Consider the following 26,789-nt stretch of genomic DNA (forward strand, 5'->3'; position numbering starts at 1 on the left):
TGTGTGTGTGTGTGTGTGTGTGTGTTAAACCATTTCATCTTATAGGGTGCACAGTAGTGTACAGATGTGTCTATATGCATATAGTACTGAATCTAGACAGATCAAACATGTTGTGATACATAAAAAAATAACAATATATTTACATTTAGTTGTATTTGTATTACAACAGAACTTTGAATTAGGCCTGATGTAATGCAATGTTATTATTTATCTTCTTTAATTTGATTAAAAACAAGTATTATTCTGTTTTGTTTTATAAGTACATATTCCATATGGTGTGAGTGCACATCTGGTACGTACAGCGCTCTGGTGCTCTTCCTGTGTGGTGCCTTGTCTGTTGCTGAGCAGGCAGTGACCTCACGGCGCCATATTAAAATGCTCCCTCCGCTTTGCCTGTGAGATCGTAGCTTAGCAGCAGCAGCTAGCCGCCAGTCTGCTTCTTACATCCACAAGGCTGACAGAGGGCAACGACGTGATGGAAATTGACTCGCTTCAAGAGGCGCTCAGAGGTCACTTCACTTTATTTCGATAGTTTTTGTGTTCATTGTTATACGTGTTATACGTGCGCTTCTGTAATGGTTATACTATAAAAAAATAAACGAATTGGAGCTCACAAGCTAATGTCTCTTGCTAGCTGCTACTCAGGACGAGCTAACGCTAACCTTACCAGCGGTTTCACGGAAATGGTTAGCTGTCTGTCCAATTCATTAGCCAGGCAAGAAAGCTAACTATAATCTGATGCTTTTCTTTGTCCGCATTTCCTAACCTATATGTATTTTCCCTCAGTATTGGACACGTTGCTGACAGATATTTTTGCCTCAGATCAAGTAACTGGCCAGTGTCACCGGTAGACTGCTGTTTGCCGGCTACGCTGTTGCGGCTAACTTAACATGCTAGCCAGTGCGCTAAACTTAAGCCAGTTGTAGGTAGCAGGCGACCTAGCTAGATAAATAGCTTCCACTAGCTCGCTAACGCTACGTTATGTAAATAGCTAACGTTAATTAGGAAAAGTGTGATCAGAGACCTGCTAAGAAGCTTCATTCAGTTGGCTCAAGTAGGGAAACAGTGCAGGTGGCCAAAACAGCCATGCTCTATAGCAGAGTTATCAAATCTGTAGGATAAGAGAGGTCAGCTAAATCAAAGCCTGTTCATCTCTGCTCAGGCTAGTACATAATGTGATGTCCATGTATGTTTAACGTTATTTACGCCGTGGTTTTTTGTCTCCTCAGATTTTGACAAGAAAGCAAAGAAGGAGGCATGTCCTCTGCTGGAACAGTTTCTATGTCATATTGCCAAGACTGGAGAGACCATGTAAGTCAACATTTCAGGCCTGATTAATTCCCCTTCATAACTCCTTACAGCACACACACGCAAACACACATTTTGCTTTTTTAAGGAATATTTAAACGGACTGTGAGTGTATTCATACATTTTGTGTATGTGCAGTCCAGGAATAATTTTATACAGAGTTTGCAGAAATATTTTTTTCTGGGGTTGTTGTCCATTTTTAATGTCACTGTAACCGTTTCGTGTTTCTTCTTGAACAAAATGTTGCCATAGCCTATGCAGTATCCAACCATTGTATACTTTTGACCAGGTTTGGCAGTTCTTCCTATATTCTGATGTGTGATGGCAAATGTGTTGAGCCTTATTCCCGCTTCTTCTAGGGTTCAGTGGTCTCAATTTAAGAACTACTTCCTGTTTAAATTGGAGAAGGTGATGGACGACTTTAGAGCTTCAGCACCTGAACAAAGAGGTCCGGCAAATCCCAACGTGGAGTCAATTCCATTTGAAGATATGAAGGAGAGGATCCTGAAGATTGTGAAGGGGTACAATGGGTAGGTACCCAGCTGAAGTGCTACATTTCTCTATGTGTAGTGATAGTGGCAGGCTGACTAGATGGATGGAGGAGCCTCGTCTGGTTCCCCATGACCGTATGTGTACCCCTACTCACCCTATTTGCAATACAGATATCTGTTGTCTTCGTCACTGTAACAGAATTCCTCATCATGTGTTACAACTGTAAGGGCTATAATGCTGATTTGATCATTTTTTTTGCATAGTAGGTCCATGTCTTGAGGCTTTTCATTGTGTCCCAAATTGTATGGCAAGGCCTGGCTCCCACTTTACTATGTAGTGCACTATATTTAACCTATTTAGTTTTGAATGTCCAAATTCTTTGTGTGAAATTCATGCCCTATATACTGCCCCCCAAAAGTCCTACAATCAAGCTGCTAACTATCCTACAAGGTAATGTGTTGCATTTTACAGTGTCACAAATCTCAATTTGCTTACTCTAAACTATTGATTGTCAATCATAGGGTAGGCAGAAGGGAGTGAATGAAAGAGGAAGTGCTTTTGGACACAGGCTAGGTCTCTGGAACTTCAAGGGACTTTTTCTTCCTCAGTGGCATTACTTTGTTTCACTTAAGTCATATTCAGGTATAACTGTCAGGATTGTTGGATTTAAATTTTAGGACACCTAAGTCTAGAAGTATTCCAAGATGCAAGATTTTGCACCGATGAAAAAAAGATTGTGAAGCTCAAATCCAATGTGCATAAACCAATTTGACAATAAAAATACCTCATCCAAAAGGGACCTCAGGACAGACATACCATGTTCAAAGCAGAGGAGACCCAAAGTGTGGTCAGTTGAGACTCAAATGGCAAGAGGACACCTAAACTAGCAGCAGCAACATGGTGTGACAGTTATTAAAGGGAACCTTTGTCAATTTTCAACCAGCTTTGTATTATTACAATCTGGACTAGCACAGCCCAACTTGCAGTACTTCACCAATGAGTACTGTGGTGTGGGGTGGTGCATTCTGGTTGAAGGTTTTCTACTTTTTAAGAGGAGAGGGAATACCATGGCCATTTTTCCTCTGGTCATATAGCACCAATTTCAAAAAACTTTTTTTGTCTATGCAGTCCAGTTTTACGAAAAGCCATTCTTTCCGGTGACGAAATACCCCTTCAATGAGCGATAAAGAGTTTGTCCAAAGAGAGATTTGCTGCTTTTCTGTGTTTTTATGATGGTAAACTGAAAATGTTTGGGTTTTGGAGTGTTGGACAAAATGAAGCATTTGAAGATGACTCTTTAGGCTCTGGAAAAAGTTTGATGGACATTTTCCACTTGCACTCAAAACACAATTTATTTGACAACTGTCCGGTCACCTTGCTACAGTAATGTATTCAATAATTTTCTAGTGATGTTGATGTACAACTTGGCTGCTACTGTGACTTCTTCCCCAAGCTCCCAGTATCCCTGAGTACTCAGCAGATCCACCAAATAAAAGACTAAGAATGTTAGGACAAATTTTTATAAAAGACCACCTGAATGACACATTTTCTAGTTAGTGTATAATGACTGACACTTTCTCTCTCTCTCAAATTTGTAGAATTCCTTTTACGATCCAGCGCTTGTGCGAGCTGCTCACAGAACCCAAGAGGAATTACACAGGAACAGATAAGTTTCTTCGGGGAGTGGAGAAGGTATGTCCTAACCAGAGTGGCCATTTTCCATAACTTCTTAACCTGCTTTCACTCATTTGAGAATTCTTGTTTCCTTCTAGAATGTAATGGTGGTAAGCTGTGTGCACCCAACCTCAGAGTAAGTGCCATGTCCAAATGAACATTTTTTTGAAATAACTACGTAATAACGTAATGTTACGTAACCGTAACATTTTGGGGATTGTTTCTTCCACTGGATAAAGAGTTTTGTTTTTCTGACCTTACTTGTGCAGGAAAAATGGATGCAGTGCTGTCAATAGGATGAATGGAGTGATGCTTCCTGGGAACACATCTGCTTTTACAGAGAGGTTGTGCAGGGGACAGATTTAGTCCTTGATCCTGAAATTTGCATAAATTAAACTACAACAGCTTATATTTTTCATTATTGTAAAAAAGCTTTTTTCCACTCCTTTTCATCTCTAAAATTTATGTTTTTTCCTGTTGTTGCCGTATTATTAGGAAAGTGAATGGTCCTGGAACTCCCCGGCCGCTGAACCGACCAAAGGTGTCTCTGGCCAACTCGCTAGCAGCGAATGGCCTGCCAGACAGTACAGACAACAAAGACCTCAGCACGGAGCAAGAAGACGATAAAGACTCCAGGTATGTCAGAAGCTGTAACCCAGCAGAGAATCTGTTCTCCGTGTAACATAAACCCACTGGAATCACATCTGCATCTCCTGTTTCTTCTGTGTTTGTCAGTGAGGTTTCAGCGTCGGGAGGTTCCCTGGGGAGCTCGGTGAAGAACAAACACCCAGACGCGGAAGAGGACATGGAAGCTGAGCAGCAGGAGGTGAAGAGACTTAAGTTCAGCAAGGATGAGGAGGAGGAGGAAGATGAGGAGGATGAAGAAGAAGAGCAGGAGGTGGACACACTGAGGCCTTTACATGCCACCTGCCTCTCAAAAGAGGCAGAAGCAATGGTCCAAGAGGAAGAGGAGAAGGTCGGTTACAGCCAGGAGAATGAAGCCTCCAGCAGTGCTGCTGCTACTGAAGACCAAGGTAGGGGTTTTTTTTATGTGCCATGTGTTAATTGGTAAGTGGTTTGTTTGTGATGTGATGTGGGGAAATTATATCATTGGCTGTTCAGTCATGTTCATACACATTCTTGAAAAGAGTTCACACAGGTAGTTTACGCCAAATGGGCTTTAATGGCTGCATACTACACTCAGTTGCTAGTTTATTAGGTCCGCCTAGCAAAGACGAATGGAGTCATATACAACGGGCCTGCAGTAGTTTTCCATTCAACTTTATGGTCATTTTGGAGGTTGTACTTTGTGGTGCTATTGAATGTTATTGCGTTATGCTTAGTAGTGTTTCTGTTATTTTGTGTGGGAAGGCTAAATAACAGAAACACCTCGCTGTGTAATGCAGTACAGTTCAACCAGACTGCAAACCGCAGCCCCCTAAATGACTGTAAAGTGGAATCAATGCCTCTCTAAAACAGTCTTAACACAAATTGACAGTATAACCTTCGTGACGGTAGGATTTATTGCAGGACTGTTGTATTAGACTGCAATAGTTCTAATGAGGCATACCTAATAAACTGGTGGTGAAAATATGGGACCTGTATGCCAGTTTTGTACACCATCTCATCTGAAAATCAGATCTGCATAATTAAATTTTTGAGTAGCTCAGAAGCTCTCATTATTTCCCCCAGTTTGTAAACATGCATCAAAACTTTCCCACGGGAGCACCACTGAAGGGACCGGGCTTGAGCAACATTACTTGAGCTTGTTTAAAAGAAAATCTGACACGCCATGTATTGTCAGAGTATTTCATTACCAGCTGGGCTGAAATATGGTGAATTTCATTTAAATGATTGTTAAAGTCCTTTACTGGCAAGAGATAAGTACATTAGTACTTTAAGGGTTTCCAGAGCGCCTGGATAACTCTGACGGTATTTGCTGCAAAAGTACTTAGATTTCTTTCTTTAGTCTGAATGAGGGGACAGGTCAAGACTTTATGGTGTTTCAGATCGTTGTGGTGACGTTCCTCATGGACAAAATTCCTAGTCAGTATTTGGCTGTTACTTAGAATGCGAATCGCTCCGCTGCGGTTAAGGACAGGCTCATTCCAACCAGTGCTGTCAGTGTTTTTACATACAGCATCAGTGTGATTCGTTCTGTCAAAACAAGTTCAGCTGTCACTGTGGTTTTCTCAACTTTTGTGAGAAAATGTTTGCAAAGACATTCGTGTCAGATAGAGATAGGTAGCTGGTAGGCCCAGACATGATTTGCATTTACATTAATATGGCTGATCAATTGCATATGATGTTAATCAGGTTGTACAAAAATTAATTTCAGCTAGCCAGGTTGAGATGCAGTAACTTTTATATTCAAGCCTATTGTTTGCCATCTTCATACTAAGGTGTAATATTAAGAGGCATATTATTCATGGGTCTTATTATCCTTGTAATATTCTTGACTTAATATACTGTACTGTAAATTTAATCTACCTTCTGTGCACTAATGACAGGACACACTGATTCCATTTTGTATGCTCATGTGAGCAAATAACAAGTTTTCTTGAATAATTTAAGTCACGTGTGAAGGCAAGCAGTCATCATTATCTGTCTGGAAAGATTTGGGTCATTTCACAGTCTGAAGAGGCCTAAACCATCATATAGAACATACTCTGTGGTGTATATTAACATCTGTTTCCACTTTTTCTCCACAGAACCCACCAGCAGCACCCAGGCCGAGGTGTGTGCAGGCTCGGCTCAGGAGACTGAGCAGGCTGAGAGGGAGGTGCCATGTGGTTCCCAGGAGGAGGGCAGTGACATGGATCAGACAGAGCAGCAGGCACCTGCTGGCGTCCTGGAGAGCCCTGAGACCAGCAGGGACAGTGAGGAGAGCAACAGTGACCCAGTCAGCAGCAGCAGCAGCAGCAGCAGTAGTAGCAGCAGTGGTAGCAGCTGTAGCATAGAGGAGAGTGCAGAAGCAGCCAGAGAAGACGTAGCTCTCGCTCCCTCCAGCAGTACGTCTGAACCTCCTACAGAGGGCGCCATGGAAAGTGCCACCTTGAACACTGGGACCACTGAGGAGCCCATGGAGCAGGACTAGACTGAAGGCCCCCTTGCAGCTACGTGTGACCATAAACCAGCTTGTCCTTGAATCCAGCTTGACTGTCACTGGGAATGAGGATAACTGCACCTCGTACACAAGACGAACGCCTCGTCCCGCTTTTGGACACTCCTCCAAAATGGCTACCTGGCATTGGTGTGGGCATACAAATAAATTTTCATTTGAAGTATTTTTTTTTTTGTTTGTTTTGTTTTGTTTTTTGACTGGAGTATTTTATTGATCTTCCTATCCTCTATTTTTAAGTTTCCCTAAAAGGGGTTGGTTTCAGCTGTCTTGACTTTCTTGGCTGGATTTTTTTTTCTTCTTCTTCTGTTTTATAGGCAATGGGGTTGTTTGGATACAGGGGTGGTCTCTTTTCTTTCTTATTGCCACTCACGCCAACCATTTGGACATTGTCACAAGATCAGTAGTCTATGTTTTGTACCCTTTAAGCCCAGTGTACCACACTACCAGGGTCAGAACAGAGCCATGCCAGCCCCTCATTATTTATGAAACGATATGAGCTGCCACCATCATTTCTGTTCCTGACTGAAGCTCATGTTGAAATGGTCTTTAGTCCAGCAATGACCTGAACGTAACACCCCACCACCACTTTGCTGTTACTCCACAAAGTTCCACCTGGCTGATGGGAACATGCGTTGTTTTAAAATCTATTTCTCCATCGTCATGAGATGGGAGACATTTCTTTTCCATTGTGTCCTTATATTATTTTAACCATATTTTGCAATGATACACTACCAATCCCACTGAACAATACTATGACATGCTACCTTGTAGAGGAGTCTCTGTAAAATGATATATTTTGGATGCATAAAACCACCATAATTTATATGATCATTTCAATTCAATGAGTTTTTTTGGAGTAAGTTTTTGTTTCGTCTGCCAGTTGTAGTTTCCAAAACCAGCTGTAAGTACAAAGATGACTTCCGCTTTCTTTGTATCGTGATGTCACCATGTTGTCTCACCGACCGATATCCAGAGCAGTTTCTGGTTCCAGTTCTACACCTGTTTCTGCAGCTGTACTTTTTGATATTTAGAATTTTAAATTTCTGTAAAGTAGATTTTTGTAGATTGTAATACAGTATGTGTTCACTGCCTTTGTGAAACCATATATTATTGTATAATTTCTGTGTATACTCTGAATGCTTTTGCTTTCAGTGCAGTATTCAGAAACAGCAATAAATGTTAACATTTTTATGCGAGGTGGTCTTGCTTACTTTCACACAGCACCTCATTATTTCTGCTCACCATTCACTTACTACTAGTGTACGCATTGTCCAATAGACCGTTTTCACCGCAGACACATTGCTACAGCAGGAAAACAGCTGTAATTGATTCATTTGAGTTCCAGGGCAACTGACACATTTAACAGAACTGGTCTGTTAATGTCATTAGTTACACCTGTGCTTTGCCTGCTACGACAGGTCAAAATGAAATCATGTTTTGTCTGTTTTCTGGACTATATTAACTTTTCAACAGCAACAGAAACACCTGTGTCCCAGTTCCATACTGCACTCTTAATTGCTTATAGTGTGCACCAGTGTACTTAACTGTGTTAATAGGAAATGAGCTGACATCAAACTGCGGCTTCGGAGCACCGCTGCCAATCAACACATCTTAGAAGAAGAAGCAAAATGTTTTTCAAAAAATGTAATACCTTTGTTTTCCTAGAGCTGTCTCAATCTGTCACTGTGTTATGTAGCGACAAATCATGACAGCCAGAATGTTCTTGCACCCGCGTGTATTTTGGTCTCTGATTAGTCGGCTGCTGTTGTTGGCACATTTTGACTTGTCATAGCCGGAAAAGCACAGGTGTAACTAATAACAGGAAACCATTTACCCAGCATGCACAGCACCAGGACCACAGGGATAACCTAAAAATGAAATATTAATGTTCACACCTGTGTTTGATGAGTTATTTTGCCATGTTAATCCTCTTGTCTGCTGTCTGTCAAACGTTTCTAGATTTAATTTCCATAAGAACGTTTTTTAAGGCAGCAATGGTGCTAAAAAACGTTGAGCAGGAAGATTTGTTGGCCTTTTAAAAAAAAGTGGGAAGGTTTTCTTTTGAGTGTATCTGACTCTTTGCTCATTATTGCAAGTAATGAACCCAATAGCTCTATTGTTGTCTCCTCCGTCTGTGTCACCTGTCAGAGGGCCCATGAAGCGCGATCTGGAAATGATGAAGGCGGCCCGTTTGACTTGGCCGGTCTTTGGGCGATGGTGAAACCACACATGACGTGTTTGGAGGGCTGCTTCTGTAGAGGCTCACCATCTGTCGTGGGGTTGTGGTCATAATCAAAATACACAGAGCACTGAACCTCTGCCCCTTAAATAAAGACAACTTTTCATGTCAATTTGTACAGCAGAGCTCTAAGATGTGTTCCTATGGGTCAGTTCACAATATGGTCCGTCACTGCTGCTTTCTGACAGCTGAAATTTGCCCAGGCTCCCTGAGGAAATAAAACTGCATTCATCCATGCGGCACTGTTCAAACGGTGGGCTTTTAAGACTTGTCTCCAGGGAAACAAATGCCAGGGCGGGAGGGATATTAAAAGCAGCTTGACACCAAATGATTTTTAATCTGACCCCTTGCTTTCTGAATGGCAGATGATACGCACAGAGGAGGACGGGGGCTCGAAGACTTCACAGACTTTTTAATCTTTTTAATCAGTCGCCTGCAAAAAGGCCTCTTCCGACTTGTGTCACAGTTTCTACTGTATCTTAGTCACTCCTCGGTTTGTGTCATTACTGCACTCGCAGATATTGCTTTGGGCCCCACATGATATCTTTGCTGTCTTGTGTGTCTGCAGGCACGGGGAGCAGGACTCTATTAGCGAGGGATAAAACGTCTGAAAGGTAAATACACCAGCCTGTCGTCTGCAATGACAAAGGCTGCCTCTGGCCTCCCTGAGAAGCAAAGAAAAACCAAATTAAAGTGAAAATGAAAGAAAACACACTGCAGGGATATATTTTGAAAGTGCTGCAGCATCACTTCTCTCAAGTCATTTTTAAAAAATGCATTAAAACTCTGGATGTTGGTGTCTTTGCTCACACGTTTGTCTTAAACTGCACAGGGCATCGTGGGCTGCCCCCTCCCTGACCTAGACTCTATATATGAAGGTCGGGTCAGAAAGAGGGCGAGATCCATCGCCACGGACCCCAGCCACCCGGGCCACAGACTGTTTGTACCGCTTCCATCAGGAAAGCGGTACAGGAACATCCGCACCACCACTAACAGACTGAGGGACAGCTTCTTCCCCAGAGCTGTTAGAGCTATCACCCCCAGCAGCCCCTCACTGCAGTGAGAGACTGTGTGAACTGTGAACACTGCACACCGCACTTTACACCTACACCTCTACCTCCACCTGCACCTTCTGTGTACTTGACTTTTATGTACACACATATACTATAATTATATACATTTTAGTATATCAGCACATTTCAGTTTCATTGGCATATTTTATTCTGTCGGAACATTTCACTGTGTATATTTTATATTTTATTCTGCTTGTATATTTTATTCTGTTTGCACATTTCACTTCCATATTTTATTGTTTATTGTTTAGTATATTTTATTGCCTAAGTATATTTTCATTCTGTTATATTTTTAATTGCTTCACGAATATTTTTTTTTTTTTATTGCATGTTGGTTTATTTTATTTTATTGTAGTTATCTTAATTTTATTCACTCTTTCTAGCCTTATCTTTCTTACCATCTAACATGGGGGTTGCAATGAAAATTTCATTGACATGTGCAATGACAATAAAGACTCTTGAATCTTGATCTTGAATCTTTAGAAACCATGTAGTCCAGGTCCCATATGCAGCTCACTGTACTTATGTATGAATGTAGAATTATAATAGTGACAGCTGTGGTGAGTAGAATGAAGCCTTTGATCAAACTAGTCAGTAAAATAACTATGAAATTAAACCCTTCCTCATTTCGCTTCTGACCCCGCCCGGAGCCCCCTCTCGGACCCCTGGGTGCCTCTGGACTACACTTGAAAGCCACCGGGCTGCTGTACGTAGTTAGATTTGAGCTTCATGCTTCACCACCTGCCTCAAGAGAAGAGCTTTCTTAAATGGATCTGTGGTCAGTAACAGTGCATGCCAAATCAGGCTAATTGTCTCCAGTCATCATGCTGAGGGGAAGCACTTCAGTGCCGGACACACTTGGTGACAGGATTAAAAGACGACATTCACCTCTGAATCTGAAGTCTGAAGAAAGTCATTATAACACAGGAGTTAGTCTTTTAGCTGAAGCGCGTCACTTGTGAGATTTGAGCGTCCTGAGGGGTTTAACAGGACTGGAAGCTCTCAGATGGAGCAGCAGCGGCATCTCCACTGCCGGTCATGTCCTCTCCGACGGCCACCACCACCACCACGCAATCTCCGTGTAATCCAATAGAGGGTACTGTTTAGTTTCCGAGCCAGGCCAAACACGCTCAGCCTGCCCTGAAATCAGAATGCAGACCCAGCGCTCCTGCTGCCGGTCCATGCAGGCTGTGACACATTCAGTATGCCTCTTTACACGCTGCCTTGAATCGGCTGAAAAAGCACACACAGACATCACAACCTCCTTCAGCTCCGTCCAGCACGCCTCTCTGATTTTTTGTCTCAGGCTGCGAGTGCTTGTGAATGAACTTGGGACGACTTAACCATGTTTTCTCGTTACTGTCCACGTGCCAGTTAGAGTGGTGGTTTCTGCTGCCGCCCGGCCCAACCTGTGACACATTTAGCACGACTCTTCGAAAACCACAGACGTCAGATCAGGCCCCACGTGTCTCGAAGCTTTTATCAGGCTCATCTGGAGTACGCCGCTTGTTATTACTAGCTTCTTATCATGTGGCAAAGTGGAAATCTGGCAGCATCTGTTAGGAAAGTAAACAAGGCGAGACACTGATTGTCCCTGCATTGCCTGATATGTGAAGTGTCTCTGCTGGAGGAATCCAGGCATGAGCAGATCCAGGATCAGGTGGGGGGGTTGGTGTCAATGTCAAGCTACATTATTTGGCACACAGCGGGGTCAAACATTCTGAACCACTCTGACAAAATGGCAAACACCAGCAGTGGGTGGGATGCTGCTCAGTGTGTTGGCACACTAAAACATTTACTTTCCCCCCACTTCAAGAATGAGACGCGCGCCTAAAAATGGAGTCAGCAGGGAGGCTCCACCGCAGGGAGCCTCCAGACAGACTTCACAAGCACTGCTCAGCGAAGCGGCCACAGTGAGAAATACTATCTAATGTTCTGAAACGGTCAGCGGAGAAAAAGGTAGAGATTCAATTATTCTGATGTCCGGGCTCCGGTGGGTTTGAGGGGTGTTTTTCTCTGCGGCTCAGTGTGGGGGCGGCAGGCTCAGCGGGCGCCAGCCTCATGCGGCTGCTGTTTGAGTTTCCACCTCTCCGTCAGAATGGCATCATCACACAGACAGAGAGACAGGGAGTGGAGGGAGTGCTTTGATTCAGCCTCCTCTTACAGATCGGCTTCAAGTCCCGTCAAAAATGCCAAGGCGGGAAATTCTAGGACATCACACGTAACATAAAGTGGTGACATTTATGGACGGTGATAAAGTGCTGGCTGGGGAGCGTGGCTCGGTGTTAAAAGATCTGTACAGAAAGGAGTGAGTGTGAGTTTGACTCCTACAGAAGCGTTTAACCTTCTGCATCTGTGTCTCACAGACATAAGAGCACGATATGAGTCCCTCTGACCTTTTTAACTGTATTTGATCTATTGAGTCACCAAAACCTATTTTTAAAAGCTTTTTTAATTAACTGAAATGTCCCCTTTAATAAAGTGTAAAAAACATGGCATACATTCTATCTTTATATCAGAAGTGATCATTTTATTTTCAGTCGACACCACCTATTTCGACATGTCCCTCATGGCTTTTAATGAAAGTGTACTTGGAATATGATGAATGAATTAGAAAAAACTCCATGCATTGAGCCAGTCGCATATACATGTATCTATGTCAGGTAATGTTTTTTAGAGTTAAAGTTCCTGATTATTCATAAAAATCACATTTTTTAGCACCATACCTCAGGAACCCCTCAGCCCTGATACACAATCACTTTGGTTTTGAAGTTATCCAATTATTCAAATTAAATGATTACATTTCATTAACATTCCCGTACCACATGCATATGTTAAATGCAATGATGATCATGCTAAAGAGGTGTGTGGGTGCACACGTCCCCGCACGCCTGCATGTGTGTGTGCACACATGCAAGTGCACACGTGTGTCCCCTTGTGCGTTAGTGAAGTATATCGTGTTATCCCTTTATGAACACAGTCATAATAAGCTCATTAGAATTATGTAATTGGAAAGGGTTTTCTGTTCTTGTCACAAAGTTTGTGCCTGGGTTTGATCGTGCATGCCTAAAAGCTGATCCTGAAAGGGGGGGGGCAAAACAGCCAAAACGGTGTAGAGGCAGGGGAAAAAAGGAATCTAATCTAATGACCTCAGTCTTATGCCTGCTAAACATGATTATGGATGGTCACACACCTTTGTGAGGATGCTAGCATTTAGCTCAAAGCTACAGCAGTGCCAAAATACATTGTCACAGAAGGGCTGGCTTTAAAAAAATGTACATTTTATTAATGTCCATTATAAAATATCCATCTAAAATAGGAAACATTTCCAGTATTCATTAGATTATGGCCTTTCTGCAAGTTTACTACACTCTAATGAAGTACACTAATTGACTTTACTAACCATGCTGGCAGCACAGGGCCCGCTGCTCCCCCAAGCCACTCCGTCTAATGGCACTGAAGGGTCTTGTTTATAGCAGCCCCATGCTTTTAGAGGCCATTTCCAGAGATGCGACCTGCTCTTTGCGCCAGGTTGTAAAAAGTGCGAATGGGAGACTAATAAAGCTGCAATTACAGCAATTGTGTGTGTGTGTGTGCGTGTGTGTGTGTGTGTGTGCGTGTCATACCCCTGTTGAGTGGGATTGTACGCGCATCCTGCACCTGAGGAGGTGGGTTGCTTGGATGCTTTATGATGATGATAATGGATTGTTAGGCCACACTGGAGAGTTTCTGTTTGAGCTGCTGCTACCTGTCCAAGCAAACACTGACATATATTACAGTAATCCTTCAGGCCTGTGGTTCAAGTATGTCTGACAGCAAAGACATAAAGAAATCAGAGAGTGACTAGGCTGGTCACTTGAACTCTTTACACTAAATACAATTAGCCTTTATTTATTTGAGCCCCTCAAACCCAGCTTAATGAAATAGACTCTTGTGCGATGGACACTTAAGCGGTATTGATTTGACTCTCAGCTGGAGGAACATAAAGTTGAAATGTGGCCTGTGACAGCATGCCATGGATGGTTGAGGACTGCTGCCAGAAAAACTGTGTATCATAAGCACAGTCCATTCACGACAACAATGCAGCCTTTGTCACATTTAGAGCCGCTTGTTGCATTCTAAATCAATAGGCGGGAAATAAGAGTCACTCACAGAGCCTGTCGCGCAGCCCAGCGGTCTGGAGACCAGCTACGTCATGGCACATACGTTATAAATGAACAAGGGAGGTGGAGATTGTAAATCTGAAAAGGCTGATGTCTAAATTGTACAAACCGCGAGCTCCTACATATGTGAACTTCAGCCTTACCTCATGCTCTCCAGGGATATTAATAAATGCAAGAAAAGCTCCACCAAACTGCTCATATACACATGCAGTGTGACGAGGCAAGGGAGCAGGGCCCAAAATGCAGACAATCACACGTGGGAAAGGTGGTTAGGTGAAAGTTTATTTAGGCTGAGGTTAGGGGGAAGAGTAGGTTGAGGTGGTGTCTCCAGGGAAGGTGGGGGAGGCGAGCAAGCAGGTGGTGAGGAAGGTTGGCTGTGTGGCACGGGCTCGAGCTGACTGGTACAGGTGCTGGGTGGCTTGGGGGTTGCGAGCTGAATCCTGGATATAGAGAACACGGGTAAGTACAAGAAATCACAAGCAGCAATTCTCTGAGGCACTAGCGAACGATCTACCACAAAACGGTGGCAATCTGGCAGCGAGAACACCTGAGGCCCGCCTTAAGTAAGCTCCTGATGAAGATCAGGCACAGGTGTGTGCAGCCAGCTCCTCCTCCAACCAGCAAGCCACACCAATACTGTCTCACATACACACACACCACATGCAGCCATTTATTGTGGCCACAAATACACACAGCGCCTTTCTGGCTCACGCGAACGCAGTACATGCACGCAGCTTCTGTCCTTTAGTGTATGAATTTGAAAGGATAATGTTCACTTTATCAGAATCACTGATGTTTTTTCATAATTAGACTACAGCTGGAGCATGTTTTTCTTTCAGCTACTAAGTCTTTCAATTACGGCTTGTATCATGCGGAGATTTTAATTCCTCACTCCAGTGGTTCTCAGAGTGGAGCCCTTTGGGGGGGATCGTTTGAAAATGAAGAACAGTTTAATTTTCCCACCATTTCATTTAGCACATCACATCGTGAACTTGTAGAACTCTCAGAGGTGCAGACTGAAAGTCAAAAATGAATATAATGCTTAGATTAAAAAAAAATTGACATGGCCAGACGAATCATCTGGGCCGCTGCAGGGCTTAAAGCTGTCCAAGTCCAAGTTACTGCACCCAAGTAATAAGGAATAGACTATCATGCTGCTCTTCTTAATGAATTAACATGATAGAATGGGGTTATTTTATTGTACGTTCCCAGTATACAGGCTTTGTAACAGCAAAAGGCTTTTTGTCCTTGTTGAGCTGTATGTCCTTTTTTCTATAGAAGTAAACTTCCTTGTATAGAAATTATCATATTCCTTGTGTGTGCACACATACTTAGCCCATAAAGCCAATATAAAATTGTGTGATGGAACCAACGACAGTTTAGCAATTCAGAAGAGTAGTTTAAAGTTTGTCCTGACAGAAAGGCCAAGAGATCAGCGAAGGAGTTGTTTGGTGTTTGGGAGCTGCACTTTCCTGCCATTGTTTGATGAAAAGATTAATACCGATCTCACGTCTTGGCATGAAGAGCATCGCTGGAGCCAGGTGTTGATCAGCCTAGCTGAACATGAAGACTGGAAGCAGGGGGAAACCTCAGTGAGCGTGGCTCTGTGGTTCAGAAATGCACCAATACTTCTAATGCTCACTAATTAACATGTTGTATCTTCTTTCATGAATCCCACACTGTAACAGATTCAGTAAACACAACAAGTTGTGGTTTCTAGGCACATATTCCAAAATGTCAAACAATTGCCAATCTCATTGCAATCTGCTTATTTTAATGCTGCTAAGTCCTGTGATGTGACTGGACTTTTTTTGTTGCACCCATTTGTCCAGCATTGTGCAGGTCGCCACTAAAGACACACTGTTTTCCAAGAGAGATGCCAGGAAGTTCAAGTTTGGGTCTATCAATGTTCATACCGTGTTTGATTGCAATCTAGCCGGTAGTTGTTGAGCTATCCAGCTCCAAGCTAAAGGTTTCACTCTGACAACCATCAATCCAGACACTCAAATGATGGGAAATCTCTTCCATGATTTTAGGGAAAACAAGTCTTGTTTGTTAAGTTCCCAGTGATAGAAACAGGAAGCAGGGCTGGTGGTTGGTGGTCTCTTTCTTGCATTATTTACCATATAAATAGTAATGTGTGGGAATCTTTAAAAGAAGATGCAACATCAGTGTCCTGTAGTCGGGTTTTATCCTCCTGAAAAGTGCTTCTCAGACAATGAAACGCTCTGCTGTATCATTTAGACAGGCGTGTTTGGTGATTTTTCCAAAACTAACAATCCAAAAGTTGCACCCACCCATGCTGGCAGAGCATCAGATGTTTCGAGCACAGCACGTTGTCTGCGTACAATCCCTGTAACCAGAACTCCAACCTGCTCATCTCTTGTTGGTTTCTCTACATTCATGCAGTCAGCCTGCAGTGACAGTGCCATGCTTAACACCTAATGATTTTGGTGTTATCAAGCGCTGCAGAGTCTCTCTGAACTGAGTGCTGATACACTGTGCCAGGGTGAGGTGAATCCTTTGGATGCAGCGGGAGATATGGTGGCACAGAAGAACGACAGCATGTGTTTTCTTTTATTTCGCTCTTTCTCCGCTTCCTTGTTCTTTTGCCGCCATCCTGCTGACCGAAGCCTATAATTTGGAATGTGTATAACGGATAAATTAGCTGTCAAACCAATAAATCTGTGGGAAGGGAGCAATAGAGGTTCATGCGATCTGACCCAGGAAACTGCGCTGTGAGAATAGTGGAGCAGAGAGGGACGAGCTGTGGGAGGACGGACCGCTGTGAGTTATGGCTCCGCTGGGCCATAAACAAAACACAAGCAAAAGGGCCTTTGAAGCTAACAAGACCATGCAAGGGTCAAATACGTAGTTAGAGACATTTATGTTTGGCACCCAAGGAGCTGGCTCACATTTTGCGTTCGTCTGATGGAAAAATGTGAAAGGATGAAGCAAAAACTTTTTCAGATGAAGTGGGAACGTCTCCAGGTTGATGTTTCGTGCAAAACGTTTTGGTTGGGTGAAGGAATGATGTTGTTACCACTGATGTGACGTGTCATTTTTAAAAGTCTTCCCTGTTCCTGCCAGGCCTCTGGTTGAGGAGAAGGTTATGTGACACACCTGCTCTTCTAGCTGTCCGGTTATTTGCTGCCTGATTACCCGTCCTGACCTTTTAGTCAAAGTGCAAAGAAATGACTCAAAGACAGAAGCACCAGCAGCCCACAGGCCGACCACAGATAATCACGGTGCTGCCGTGCACTTGTTTCAGCCCCCTGTGAAGGTCGCTCACAGTTAATGGGGACTTTCAAACCATGCTTTCTTCTTTGACTTTTAAGTCTGGCTTATTTTTCTTGCCTCTCTTTCTCACCTGAGTTCTTAAAAGCCACAGATCTCGCTGCTTTGAGTTCCTCTGAATTCCATCCAATACTTTGGTTTATGACCAAATACCTGCAAAACTGACACTCCCATCATCCTCAGCTGTGTAATAGCTTTGTGTGATTTGTTTAGCGTGCTAACATGCTAAATTAAGAGGATGAACATTGTGTGTCTGTGTGGTCTGTGCATCGGTACAGCCTCACAGAGCTGCTAGCACGGCTGTCGATTCACCTTTAGTTAAAACGAGAGCTTGAACGGCTCTCCCTCCTAAACCCATAATCCAGATTCTGAAGGCTGCTCGCATATAAAACACTGAATAAGTTTGTGCTCTGAATGGTTTGAATTGACTGGGCCGCTCAGAATATGTTCAAATATGTTCAGACAAAATACAACTGAGTCATCATACATCATACAAACCCCAGCATTTCCACCGCCTGACAGGCGAACAGTGCTGAAACGGCCCGTCAATGTTTTTTACAGGCACTTCCATACTTTTGAAAAGTAGAATATGATGGATGGGCTCGACAGAACGGGATATCAAAATGTCCAAATGATCAGTTTTTCACCTCTGATCACTCACTACATTCTGACTGGTGAGTCAGATTCTTCCATGTTGTCCCGGCTCATATCTCCTGCAGGTAAACAACATGTTCCTGCTCCTTTCCTAACATTAATCTTTGGAATGTCTCTGCATTGTTCCACCTCGTACTTGTGATAAATCAGAAAAGCTTGTGGATTTTATTATTCATCTTTTATGTACGTGATATATTCGGCTGCCTTTGGAGGCCTGCTCGTCTGTCCCGCCTGTCACATATGATTTCTCAGCAAACAGGTTGTTCTGGATCGAAATAAGAATGATTAAATGCTGTAAAATACAACAAAGTTGTCACTTCTTCAAAACAATCCCCAGCTGATATGAGGCTTATATTTCATTCTGAGTCAGTCAAGGCACAGCTGAGAATAATTCCCAGTCCTTTACAGAGCTGTGTTCAGGTGCATGGGGTCTGCACTGTCACAGTCCATACAGCAGCTCACTAAGAAACTGTCGTGTTTATTTGTAATGACCTCTTTGAAAACTATATTGGAGGTAATGCTCCCTCCTATGTTGTACAGCAATGCTTTAGTTGTATTTTTATTCACTCAGTCAAATGTCTTCACTTTCTATAAAACTATGAGTCCATTGCTGTTAACACCCAGCAAGGTTATCATGGTAGTCTTAATACCCTGGTCTTAAACCACTGATCAGTCATGCAAGTCAAGGTCAGAGTAATATCCCAAAATCCACTAATTAAATTTAGGAAATAATACACCAGTCACTATTGAAGATATGTGCATGATTCCAATTAGTAATGAGAGCTCAAGATTTATTGCCTCAAGTTAGAAAGAAATACTTTGCAATTCCAGTTTCTATGCTGAGCTCCGTTTTTTTGGGGTGAGGCTTTTTTGTGAATATCGCATTTTACGGAGCACGACTCTTCAAAGGTCAGGGATTAAAAAGCTCCGAGGACGTGGCTTCACATCCAAGTGCGAGCTTTTTGACTGATGTTCAGGCATGATGGAGAGTGCCAATGTGTGGTTCAGCGTTTCTTTCTGTTTATCCAGCACCTTGTTCTCTTTAATCTATCGTGTGAGATGAGCTAACACCGTCTCAGCGCCTGCTGAACTCGCTGGAGTGGCGTGGCGCCTCCGAGGTTAGAAAAAATTGGTCATCCAAATTTAGGTCATGCAAAAAAATCAGGCGCTGCGAGTTGATTTTTACCCAGACTGGCCACATATGGTTCCCTGAATTGAGTTCCACTGTCATCTGTCAAAGGGAATACCTGTGACTGTGACAGTGCGCCTGTAAATATGGCGGCGTGATGGATAAAGTCTGGGCTTGTCGAGCAGGTATGAGCCCTTCAGTGCTTCTCATCTCCACGGTGCAACAGCATCAGAATCAGCGGCGCTCGCGGGCAGCAGAGGAGCCGCCTCCTTATCAGTTAATGGATGAGTACACTGGAATGTCGGCCTGTTCTCCACGCTGACATTTAAACTGATGAGTCCCGCTCTCCAGCCCAAACGCAGGACTGTCAGATCGGTGGGGGGGACGAACACTTTCATCCCAAAGATAATAAAAATACATGGGGGTAGTAAAGCAAGTATGTGATCGACTAATCTCCCAGCATTCTGTGGTGGTGGTGGTGGTGGTGGTGGAGGGGGGGACATCCCAGAATTGATTGCTTGAGCTTTTTGTTTGCCTTGCATGCCATACTGTTATCTCCCATTAAAAGAGTGTGTACAGAGACTTGTACCCAGACATAAATCACAAGGCTTGGGTTCGGCCAGGCTTGCGGAGGAGTGATCAATTATACTCCGCCAGACATGGAGGAAGAGGCTGAGCTTGCATCCTGGGCTGCTCTCATTATCATAATCATCCCTGCTAAGTGATGCAGAGTCAAACAGACAAGAGACGAACGCATGAACTACCAGGGCTGACAAATAATACACAGTGAAGACAGCACCTGGGATTTCATAAAAGAACTGCAGACCTTTAGCATAAAGGAGATTAAGTTTTAAATAATTCACACGTTGACAAGTGTTTGTTCTAGTATGTGTGTGCATGAGTTGCATGAAGGAGAGGATTTTGTGTTGTTGTGGAATGAGAAAAGTCAGAGAAAACGACTCAAGTCTCCAATTTTTTGTCACTTTGGTTTGGAGATTGTAAATCTTAAACCTGCCATACAGACTAGGGGCATGCTACCAGCACCATGCATGAAGGGCCTCATGAAAGACGCTGTCATGGGCAATTATTGACATCTCAACCTGTGCTGCTTCAATTTTTATCACTGGAATACTACATTGCTGAAGTACCCCTTTGAATAGTAAACTCGGAATCTGGATGTTACTGTGTTCAAACAATTTAAAGAGGCAATATTATCATTTTTTGGCCACTTGTGGCAGCAGAGCAAGCTCTAAACACATCTATCATCATCTATCATCACCCCATAAAGTTGACATCTTAGCAAAGAACTGCATGGAAGTTCAATTTTCATTCCTCTTTTAGCTCTGTTTTGGTCCCCACCAACTCCTGAAAAAAATGTGTTCTGTGTTCACCACCTAGTTAACCGTGTCTGTTGTCCGGTGCTGGGCAGAGAGCATATCGTAGGGTTATCAGAGCTTTTTTTCACTGAAAACAACAACTGTGAAGCTGTGGCCTGTAAAACCAAAACAGTGAGCTGAAAGATGCTAAAATGCTCTGCAGAACTGAGGAAATGGAGTCAGGTCATAGTTCTTTGTCACTACGGGGGAGACTTTTCACATTACACACAGTCAATTGACCCATTGTTGGTGCAGCTTTAAGATCAACTATAGCTTAACTGAAGCATTACATTATTATTAGAGGGTGTGATTTAAAGAGATCCAGGTCAAAAACCTCAGAAGTGAAATTACAAATGCTCTTGAGTATGAAGGAACACACTAAATTAGCTCATTTGTTGTTGCCTCATTAAAAAACAAAAGTTGCATTTGATGGAAGTGAAATTGACAAAAGTAGGGTATCAGCAGAGAGTGTGAGCTGCCTTTGTCCTCAGTACTGAGGCACTGAGCTGCTAATTGTAGGATCATATGGGACGGAGGGTACGAAGCCCCTCTAACAGATGGTAGGAGTCTTGAGTCAGATAAATAAACCACTAGCCCAGCAAGGAGATATCGCCATGTGAGAGAACCTCGTGCCAAAGACAACTCATTTACAACATGAAACAACATAAGTGTGTTATGTCAGATTGTTGTTATGAACTGATGGAGCACTTTGTTTGGCTGGAGAAGAGAAATGAAGGATGATGGAGGGCAGCCACCAGCTCAAAATCCACCGGGGAAAGATTCTCGTGGTGACGAGAGAAAAGGACTGACACGCATGTTTTGCTGGTCTTTAACTGTCAGATCTGGACAGCAGGGATCTCTGCCGACCGGAGCGCTTCATGTTAACGCCAGCATGACGTGCTGTTGCTCTGCTTGGGCTCTGACATGAAACACAAACGCAGCAAATAGACTTCTTTTCCCTGCAACAATGGCAAGTTCACATGAACAGAGAGTCTGATTCCGCGACTCCATTAAGAAAGCACATCCTGTATTCAAAAACGTATTCAACAAGAGATCAGCGGGGCTTTTATTACCCAGTGTTAAACTCTACTGGCTTGATGCTGAACAAGCGAGAAAAGGAAAGCGGGATTGGAAGTGAATTCAGTCCTGTGTTAAGATTTATTTTCAAACCTAAGAGATATCCTTGTGGGTCTTCTATCACATGGTCCACCCTCTGATGAATTACTGCACTCAGCAGCGCTCTGCAAAACTGTACAGGATGAAATGTCTCACTGTATGCATCACTGTGGAATGACCTATTCATACATATTGGGAATTGGATACAACAGCTATTGAGGGTGTAATTTACAGAGTAGAGGTAGCTTTTGTAAGCACACTTTTGCAGATAGAATAAATTGTTCAGGGTCGATTTCTTTTTAAAGGCCCTACACAGTCATAGTCCACCCACACAGACGTTTCTACTCCAGATCTCTGCTGAGGCCTGTGTGGGCGTGTACAGACTGCGCTTGATTGACATCTCTCTGACTCTTCTATTAGTTTTGTTGCACCTTGTTGTTAGAAAGAGAGAAGTTGGACCTTAACCATTCCTACTGGTTCATGGAGCTTGGTGGTCTCATGTAGCTCCAGCAGAGCTACAAGAACTCCCACCTGAGCTCAGGTGCAATCACCAGTGTTAAGCATGTAAAAACTTGATTCACTGACCGATGATTGGCTTATTACACTGTGCCAGTTATTATTTTTTCACCAGAAATAAAACTTTCAACAGTTATCTTTACATTCTTAGACCACCGGTGCTCTTGAGCGGGACAATAAAAGGCTTCTCTCTATAAGGTAAACAGTCAGTGTGGCGAGCAAAAGAGGTGGAACGCGTTGGCTGAAAGGCAATTTTGAACCCACTGGCTATCATTTAACGCTGATTTAGCTTTTTCATATGCACATATCTGTTTACAAAGATTACTAAAATGTCATCTTCATGTCTCAAGGTGCTACTTGGACTGCAAAGAATGATGGAGGAAGAAGAGGAAGTCTTCATTATCTGGATGTCCACTGGCTACACCAGAAGCCAATGGACTGGCCGTTTGTCCAAGGGGCTAAATCGCTATCAGATGATAGCCGATGGGTTAAGAGATTGAGAAAAAGCAGGATCAAAGCTATGGTACTGTATTTCACTAAGCAGACAGGTTTGCTAATCAGTGTACACTGTAGTGTTAAGGCCGTAAGTATGAACTGAGACTATAAAAGAATGAGAGTAAAAGGAGCCTGGCAGAGATGAAGCCAAACAGCAGGCTTCACTCTTTCAGAGGAAGCTCCAGGCTATAAGCAGTGCTCCTCTTGGACAAAAACATCTCAGACTCCCACAGAACAAAGTTCAGCGCAGCAGATTCTGTTGAACTTCTCTGTGTGAAACACACTTGGTGACGTTGTGTGCTGGGTTCATCTGGATTCTTCTTTCCCTTGTGTGGCTTTATTCTGTGATCCAACGACTCTCAAAAAATGACAAACTCCAACAACATTTGAAAGCTCATCATATATAAAACAATAATTTATTATTTCTCTCATTTTACAAGACATCAAATTGTGTGGCTAACTAAGGATTTGTTAAGATGTTACTCTGGTCAATAAGTGAAATCCCTAAGAATGCAAAATCGACTACAAGGTGTGCTTGAACAAACACAGACAGTTCAATTTCAATGGGAGAAACACCTTTCTCTAAAGATACGTACATACACAGTGATATCACGTTATGATGCGCTCTACATTATGTAACAGATGGTACGTCGCTGGCATTATTAACTTTGGGAAATCAGCACCATTGGAGAGAAATTCAAACTAAAAAAGTGGATTTGTTACAAAAATTTTATTTTTTAATTTACAAAAGTCCTTTTGAAAAGGATTACGAGTTCTACCTTGCAGGAAAATAGCATTGTTTCCATAAAAGCATTAAGTATGCATAACAGTAAAATACTGATAAGTGATATATAGTACAAACAAAATAATGTAAAATAGTGTAAATGCTGGCTGTTTATGTATGGCACACGGTCTTTACACACTTTCCAAACCTTCCAAAAAAGTCAAATATTGTGTTTTTGTTTCCAAAATTTCTCAAAAGAGCAAGCACAAAAGGTAGAAATGGTAACTGAAAGAATCTGAAAAAAGTCTCCAAAATCATCCTCATGGCCATGTCCCATTCAACCGTCATCTGAAGGAGCCTCTCTTCACTGCAGTGGTGGAAAATGTTTGTCCAGAAAAAGCTTTCCTTATTTCCTATTTACAAAATGTTGCCACTTTGAACGAGGCAGGAATCTCTACCCCAACTGGTAGTGTCCTATGTACAGTCCACCAGGGTCCAGCCTGTCCTCCTCTGGCTGGCCTGCCGCCTGAACTCAGAGCAGGGCTTAGACTGTGGTCACAGACAGGAGGGAGTTGTAAACCCTTGTGCCATCTGGAGACTTGGTGCCATGGGTCAGCAGTTCCTGGATGGTCATCCAGTTGTCAAATATTTTCTTATTCCTTTTTTTCATCATCTTTTTGTGGCTGAGTTCGATAATATTGGGCTCCTTTTTGTCCTCTGGGCCGGCCTGCTCCTTCAGACAATCGGCTCGGCTCTGCTTCATGAACTCGCGGCGCTGCCTCTGCTCTTTGGCGCGAACTGCGTGCTGCTTCCTCTCCTCCTTGCTCCAGTAGCGGCCCATCTTCAGCTCGCTTATGGCGTCGTCGTCTGTGGTCATCCCGCTGCGCTCCTCGTGAATGCGCAGGGCGCGCTCCCGCAGCAGCTTGTCTCGGACAGGCCGCTTGGTGATGTAGCGCGTGCCGTCGCTGCGGATCTTCACCTTCCACTCCATCTTAGGCTCCAGGTCGCTGGCGGTGATGGGGTCCCGGCACATGCTGACCAGACTCATCTGGCTCTGGGCGTACTCCACAGCTGACTTCTGCTGGATCAGCTGCATGTAGCTCTGGTAGTGCTGGGCGTGGGCTGGGATGTGGGCATGCTTATAAGGTGAATGCGGCTGGGAAAAGCTCCGTCCAGACTTACTGGACTCACCCAGCTTCCTCTCCTTGCTCTCTGCCTGCAGGGCTCCATCCGGATCCTTGGAGGAACCTCTGCTCCGGCTGGGCCCGCAGGCTTCCTGCACGGGGGACAGGAGAGATTTGAGCATCCTGCCGTTGGAGCCGGATGTCCCGGTCGGACCCTGTTTCTCTGCGCCTCGACGGAGCGAGTTGTCCGGAGACAGCTCCAACGTGAGAGGGGTGCTGCGGCAGCTCTCGCCAGTGTTGTAGGCGCTGGAGCTGTCTTTGTCTGATTTCTCCGGAAGCTCTGTGATGTCTGAGAGCTCGTGGCGGCGTGCGTCGATGCTGGTGTTGTAGTTGCGAAAGCCGCTGTTGTGGAGCATCCAGGACTCGCGGCACTGCTCCCTCAGCAGCTGCATCTTGTGAGCACGGACGATATTCAGGCACTCCAGCTCGATGGTGCGCAGCTCCTCGTTGAGCAGCTCCAGCTCTTTGTCGACGCCGTCTTGGTCCTGGCCTCCTGCTCCACCACCCTGGCAGTACAGACCCTGGGCTCCGCTGCTCCTCATCTGGCACTTTAGCTCCAGGAGCTCTCGGAAGCGCTCGCACTCGTCCGCCGTGATGCCCAGGAAGTCGGCGTCAGCGTAGTCTGCGGAGATGAAGGACTCGCCGCTGAAGGGCAGGTCGGCGCTGCCGAGGGTGTCCTGGCTGTAGGTCAGCTTTCTGCAGCTGCCCAGCGTGTTGGAGGCCGTGGTCTGGTCGTCACCGAGGTTCTCTTGCTCCGAGCTCTCGTCGTTTCTTGTACTCTCATCTGTGCGCCCGACCCCGCTGTCCTTCTCGTGGTGGTTGGACAGCAGTGTGGCTGTGTCTGTGGTGCCTCCATCCTCCTCGTGCTTCTTCTGTGAAAAAAGACAACACATGGCTCAGAAACGGTGCTGCATCCAAGGAGAAGGAAAGAGCACTGACTGTGAGTGGAAATACTGCACTCAGCAATATTGTATTATTGGACACTGTGGTGTATAATTGTTCAACTGTTTTTTTCAGTAATAATAATGATAATTCTCCTGTTCCTGTTCTCCTGTTTTTAACCCTTCTCTTCTGCTGTGCTCCTCTTTTAATATTTTCCCCTTAAATCTCACATAGTTTTGACCTTTGACCTTTCTATTAAAAAAAAAAAAAGACAGGAGGCATAAGCGCCTATTTGATGTGTTTGCTGCTTTGCCCTCCGGTACAGCAACAGAATGTAGAACATTAGCTGTAACATCTAATGATGAGAAGTCATTCACTCAAAAAGCACCCACCAATAAAAGAAGAAGAAGGAGAAGAGTGCGTGCCAAAAAGTCTAAAAGTTTGTGCAAGGAGGCTCACTGGTACTTAAAATACATGCAAAATATGACTTTAGTGTATCACACCGACAGAAAAGGGACATGAGCCAGCAGGACAAATCAACCAAGTTTCAGCGCATCCAAGAGGCGTTCTGCCCCTCTGTGCTCCACCAGTGACTGTGTTTATGCTGCCTCTGCCATCCATCCTCATCATCACCCTCTCCTACCAACTGTCTCTCCTGTCAGCAGCCTCTCAAAATCACATGTGGATCATGATGTGGAAGTGATGTGGTCATATCCTTTGATTAATATGTACATAATCTCAATCCTTGTTGCTCTGATATTTTAAAGCAGGTGGTTGCCTGGTGGTGAGTTTGGGATCCACTGTGTGTCCCCTTGTCTAAAATTGAGGGGTATGTGGTCAGTGGTGAGGGTGGTGGGACGGCCTAGAGAGTAATTAATATTACAAAGCAAATAAATGGTTGCACAAATAAAATTTGTCTACTTTTACAACTAAAAGTAATCATGAAACCTTTCACAAAGGCTTCACATAGTTTTGCTGATGAGCTCGTACTTTTCCATATGAGTCTCTACTTTCTGTGAAGGGAAAAACAGTTGCTAAAAACAACTGAACAGCTGTTACTCACAGCAGAATTGGCTTGGCCAAAATAATCTATAGATGAACATATGTGTGTGTGTGTGCAGATTGATTGTGCTACTTTGCCTCTTCACGCTGTGCATGTGTGTGTGTGTGTGTGTGTGTGTTTGTGTGTGTGTGTGTACCTGCTGCAGCATGCTGGCAGTGAACTGCATGGCCTGATGGTGCTGCTGCTCCAGCATGTCCATGTGGAGGTCATCCAGGAAGTCGTTCCTGTCATCATCCATCCAGCCCTCGTCCAGCTGCGACGCAGTGGGGAGAAGAGACGC

At 43.9% G+C, this 26,789-nt stretch overlaps 2 protein-coding genes across 4 annotated transcripts in view; one reads left to right on the forward strand and one right to left on the reverse strand.

Annotated features, from left to right (window-relative positions):
- The first annotated feature begins 372 nt into the window (after positions 1-372).
- Positions 373-7,783, forward strand: ppp4r2b (protein phosphatase 4, regulatory subunit 2b). Its single transcript, XM_041954469.1, has 9 exons — positions 373-509; positions 1,230-1,311; positions 1,668-1,838; positions 3,399-3,492; positions 3,573-3,610; positions 3,744-3,818; positions 3,970-4,110; positions 4,210-4,508; positions 6,186-7,783. The coding sequence occupies exons 1-9, from the start codon at positions 476-478 to the stop codon at positions 6,569-6,571; spliced, it is 1,320 nt and encodes a 439-aa protein (XP_041810403.1). The 5' UTR covers positions 373-475; the 3' UTR covers positions 6,572-7,783.
- A 15,270-nt stretch (positions 7,784-23,053) lies between these two features.
- Positions 23,054-26,789, reverse strand: part of pdzrn3b (PDZ domain containing RING finger 3b) — a 90,924-nt gene continuing 87,188 nt past the window's right edge. For all 3 annotated transcript variants that reach the window (XM_041959471.1, XM_041959473.1, XM_041959474.1), the window contains 2 exons: positions 26,646-26,762; positions 23,054-25,436 (listed from right to left, as the gene is read on the reverse strand). In XM_041959471.1, the coding sequence (XP_041815405.1) occupies positions 23,925-25,436; positions 26,646-26,762 (1,629 nt within the window). In that variant the 3' untranslated portion in view covers positions 23,054-23,924. The remainder of the gene's footprint in view (positions 25,437-26,645; positions 26,763-26,789) is intronic.

This window comes from Chelmon rostratus, chromosome 2 (genome assembly GCF_017976325.1).
Source record: "Chelmon rostratus isolate fCheRos1 chromosome 2, fCheRos1.pri, whole genome shotgun sequence".
In the NCBI taxonomy this organism is placed as follows: Eukaryota; Metazoa; Chordata; class Actinopteri; order Chaetodontiformes; family Chaetodontidae; genus Chelmon; species Chelmon rostratus.

Bases quoted from the DNA above. Each gene is read 5' to 3' on its own strand.
- ppp4r2b (XM_041954469.1), top strand. From the start codon at position 476: ATGGAAATTGACTCGCTTCAAGAGGCGCTCAGAG. The intron at 1,839-3,398 runs GTAGGTACCCAG...TCAAATTTGTAG, and splicing joins ATTGTGAAGGGGTACAATGG to AATTCCTTTTACGATCCAGC. The intron at 3,819-3,969 runs GTTGTGCAGGGG...CCGTATTATTAG, and splicing joins ACATCTGCTTTTACAGAGAG to GAAAGTGAATGGTCCTGGAA.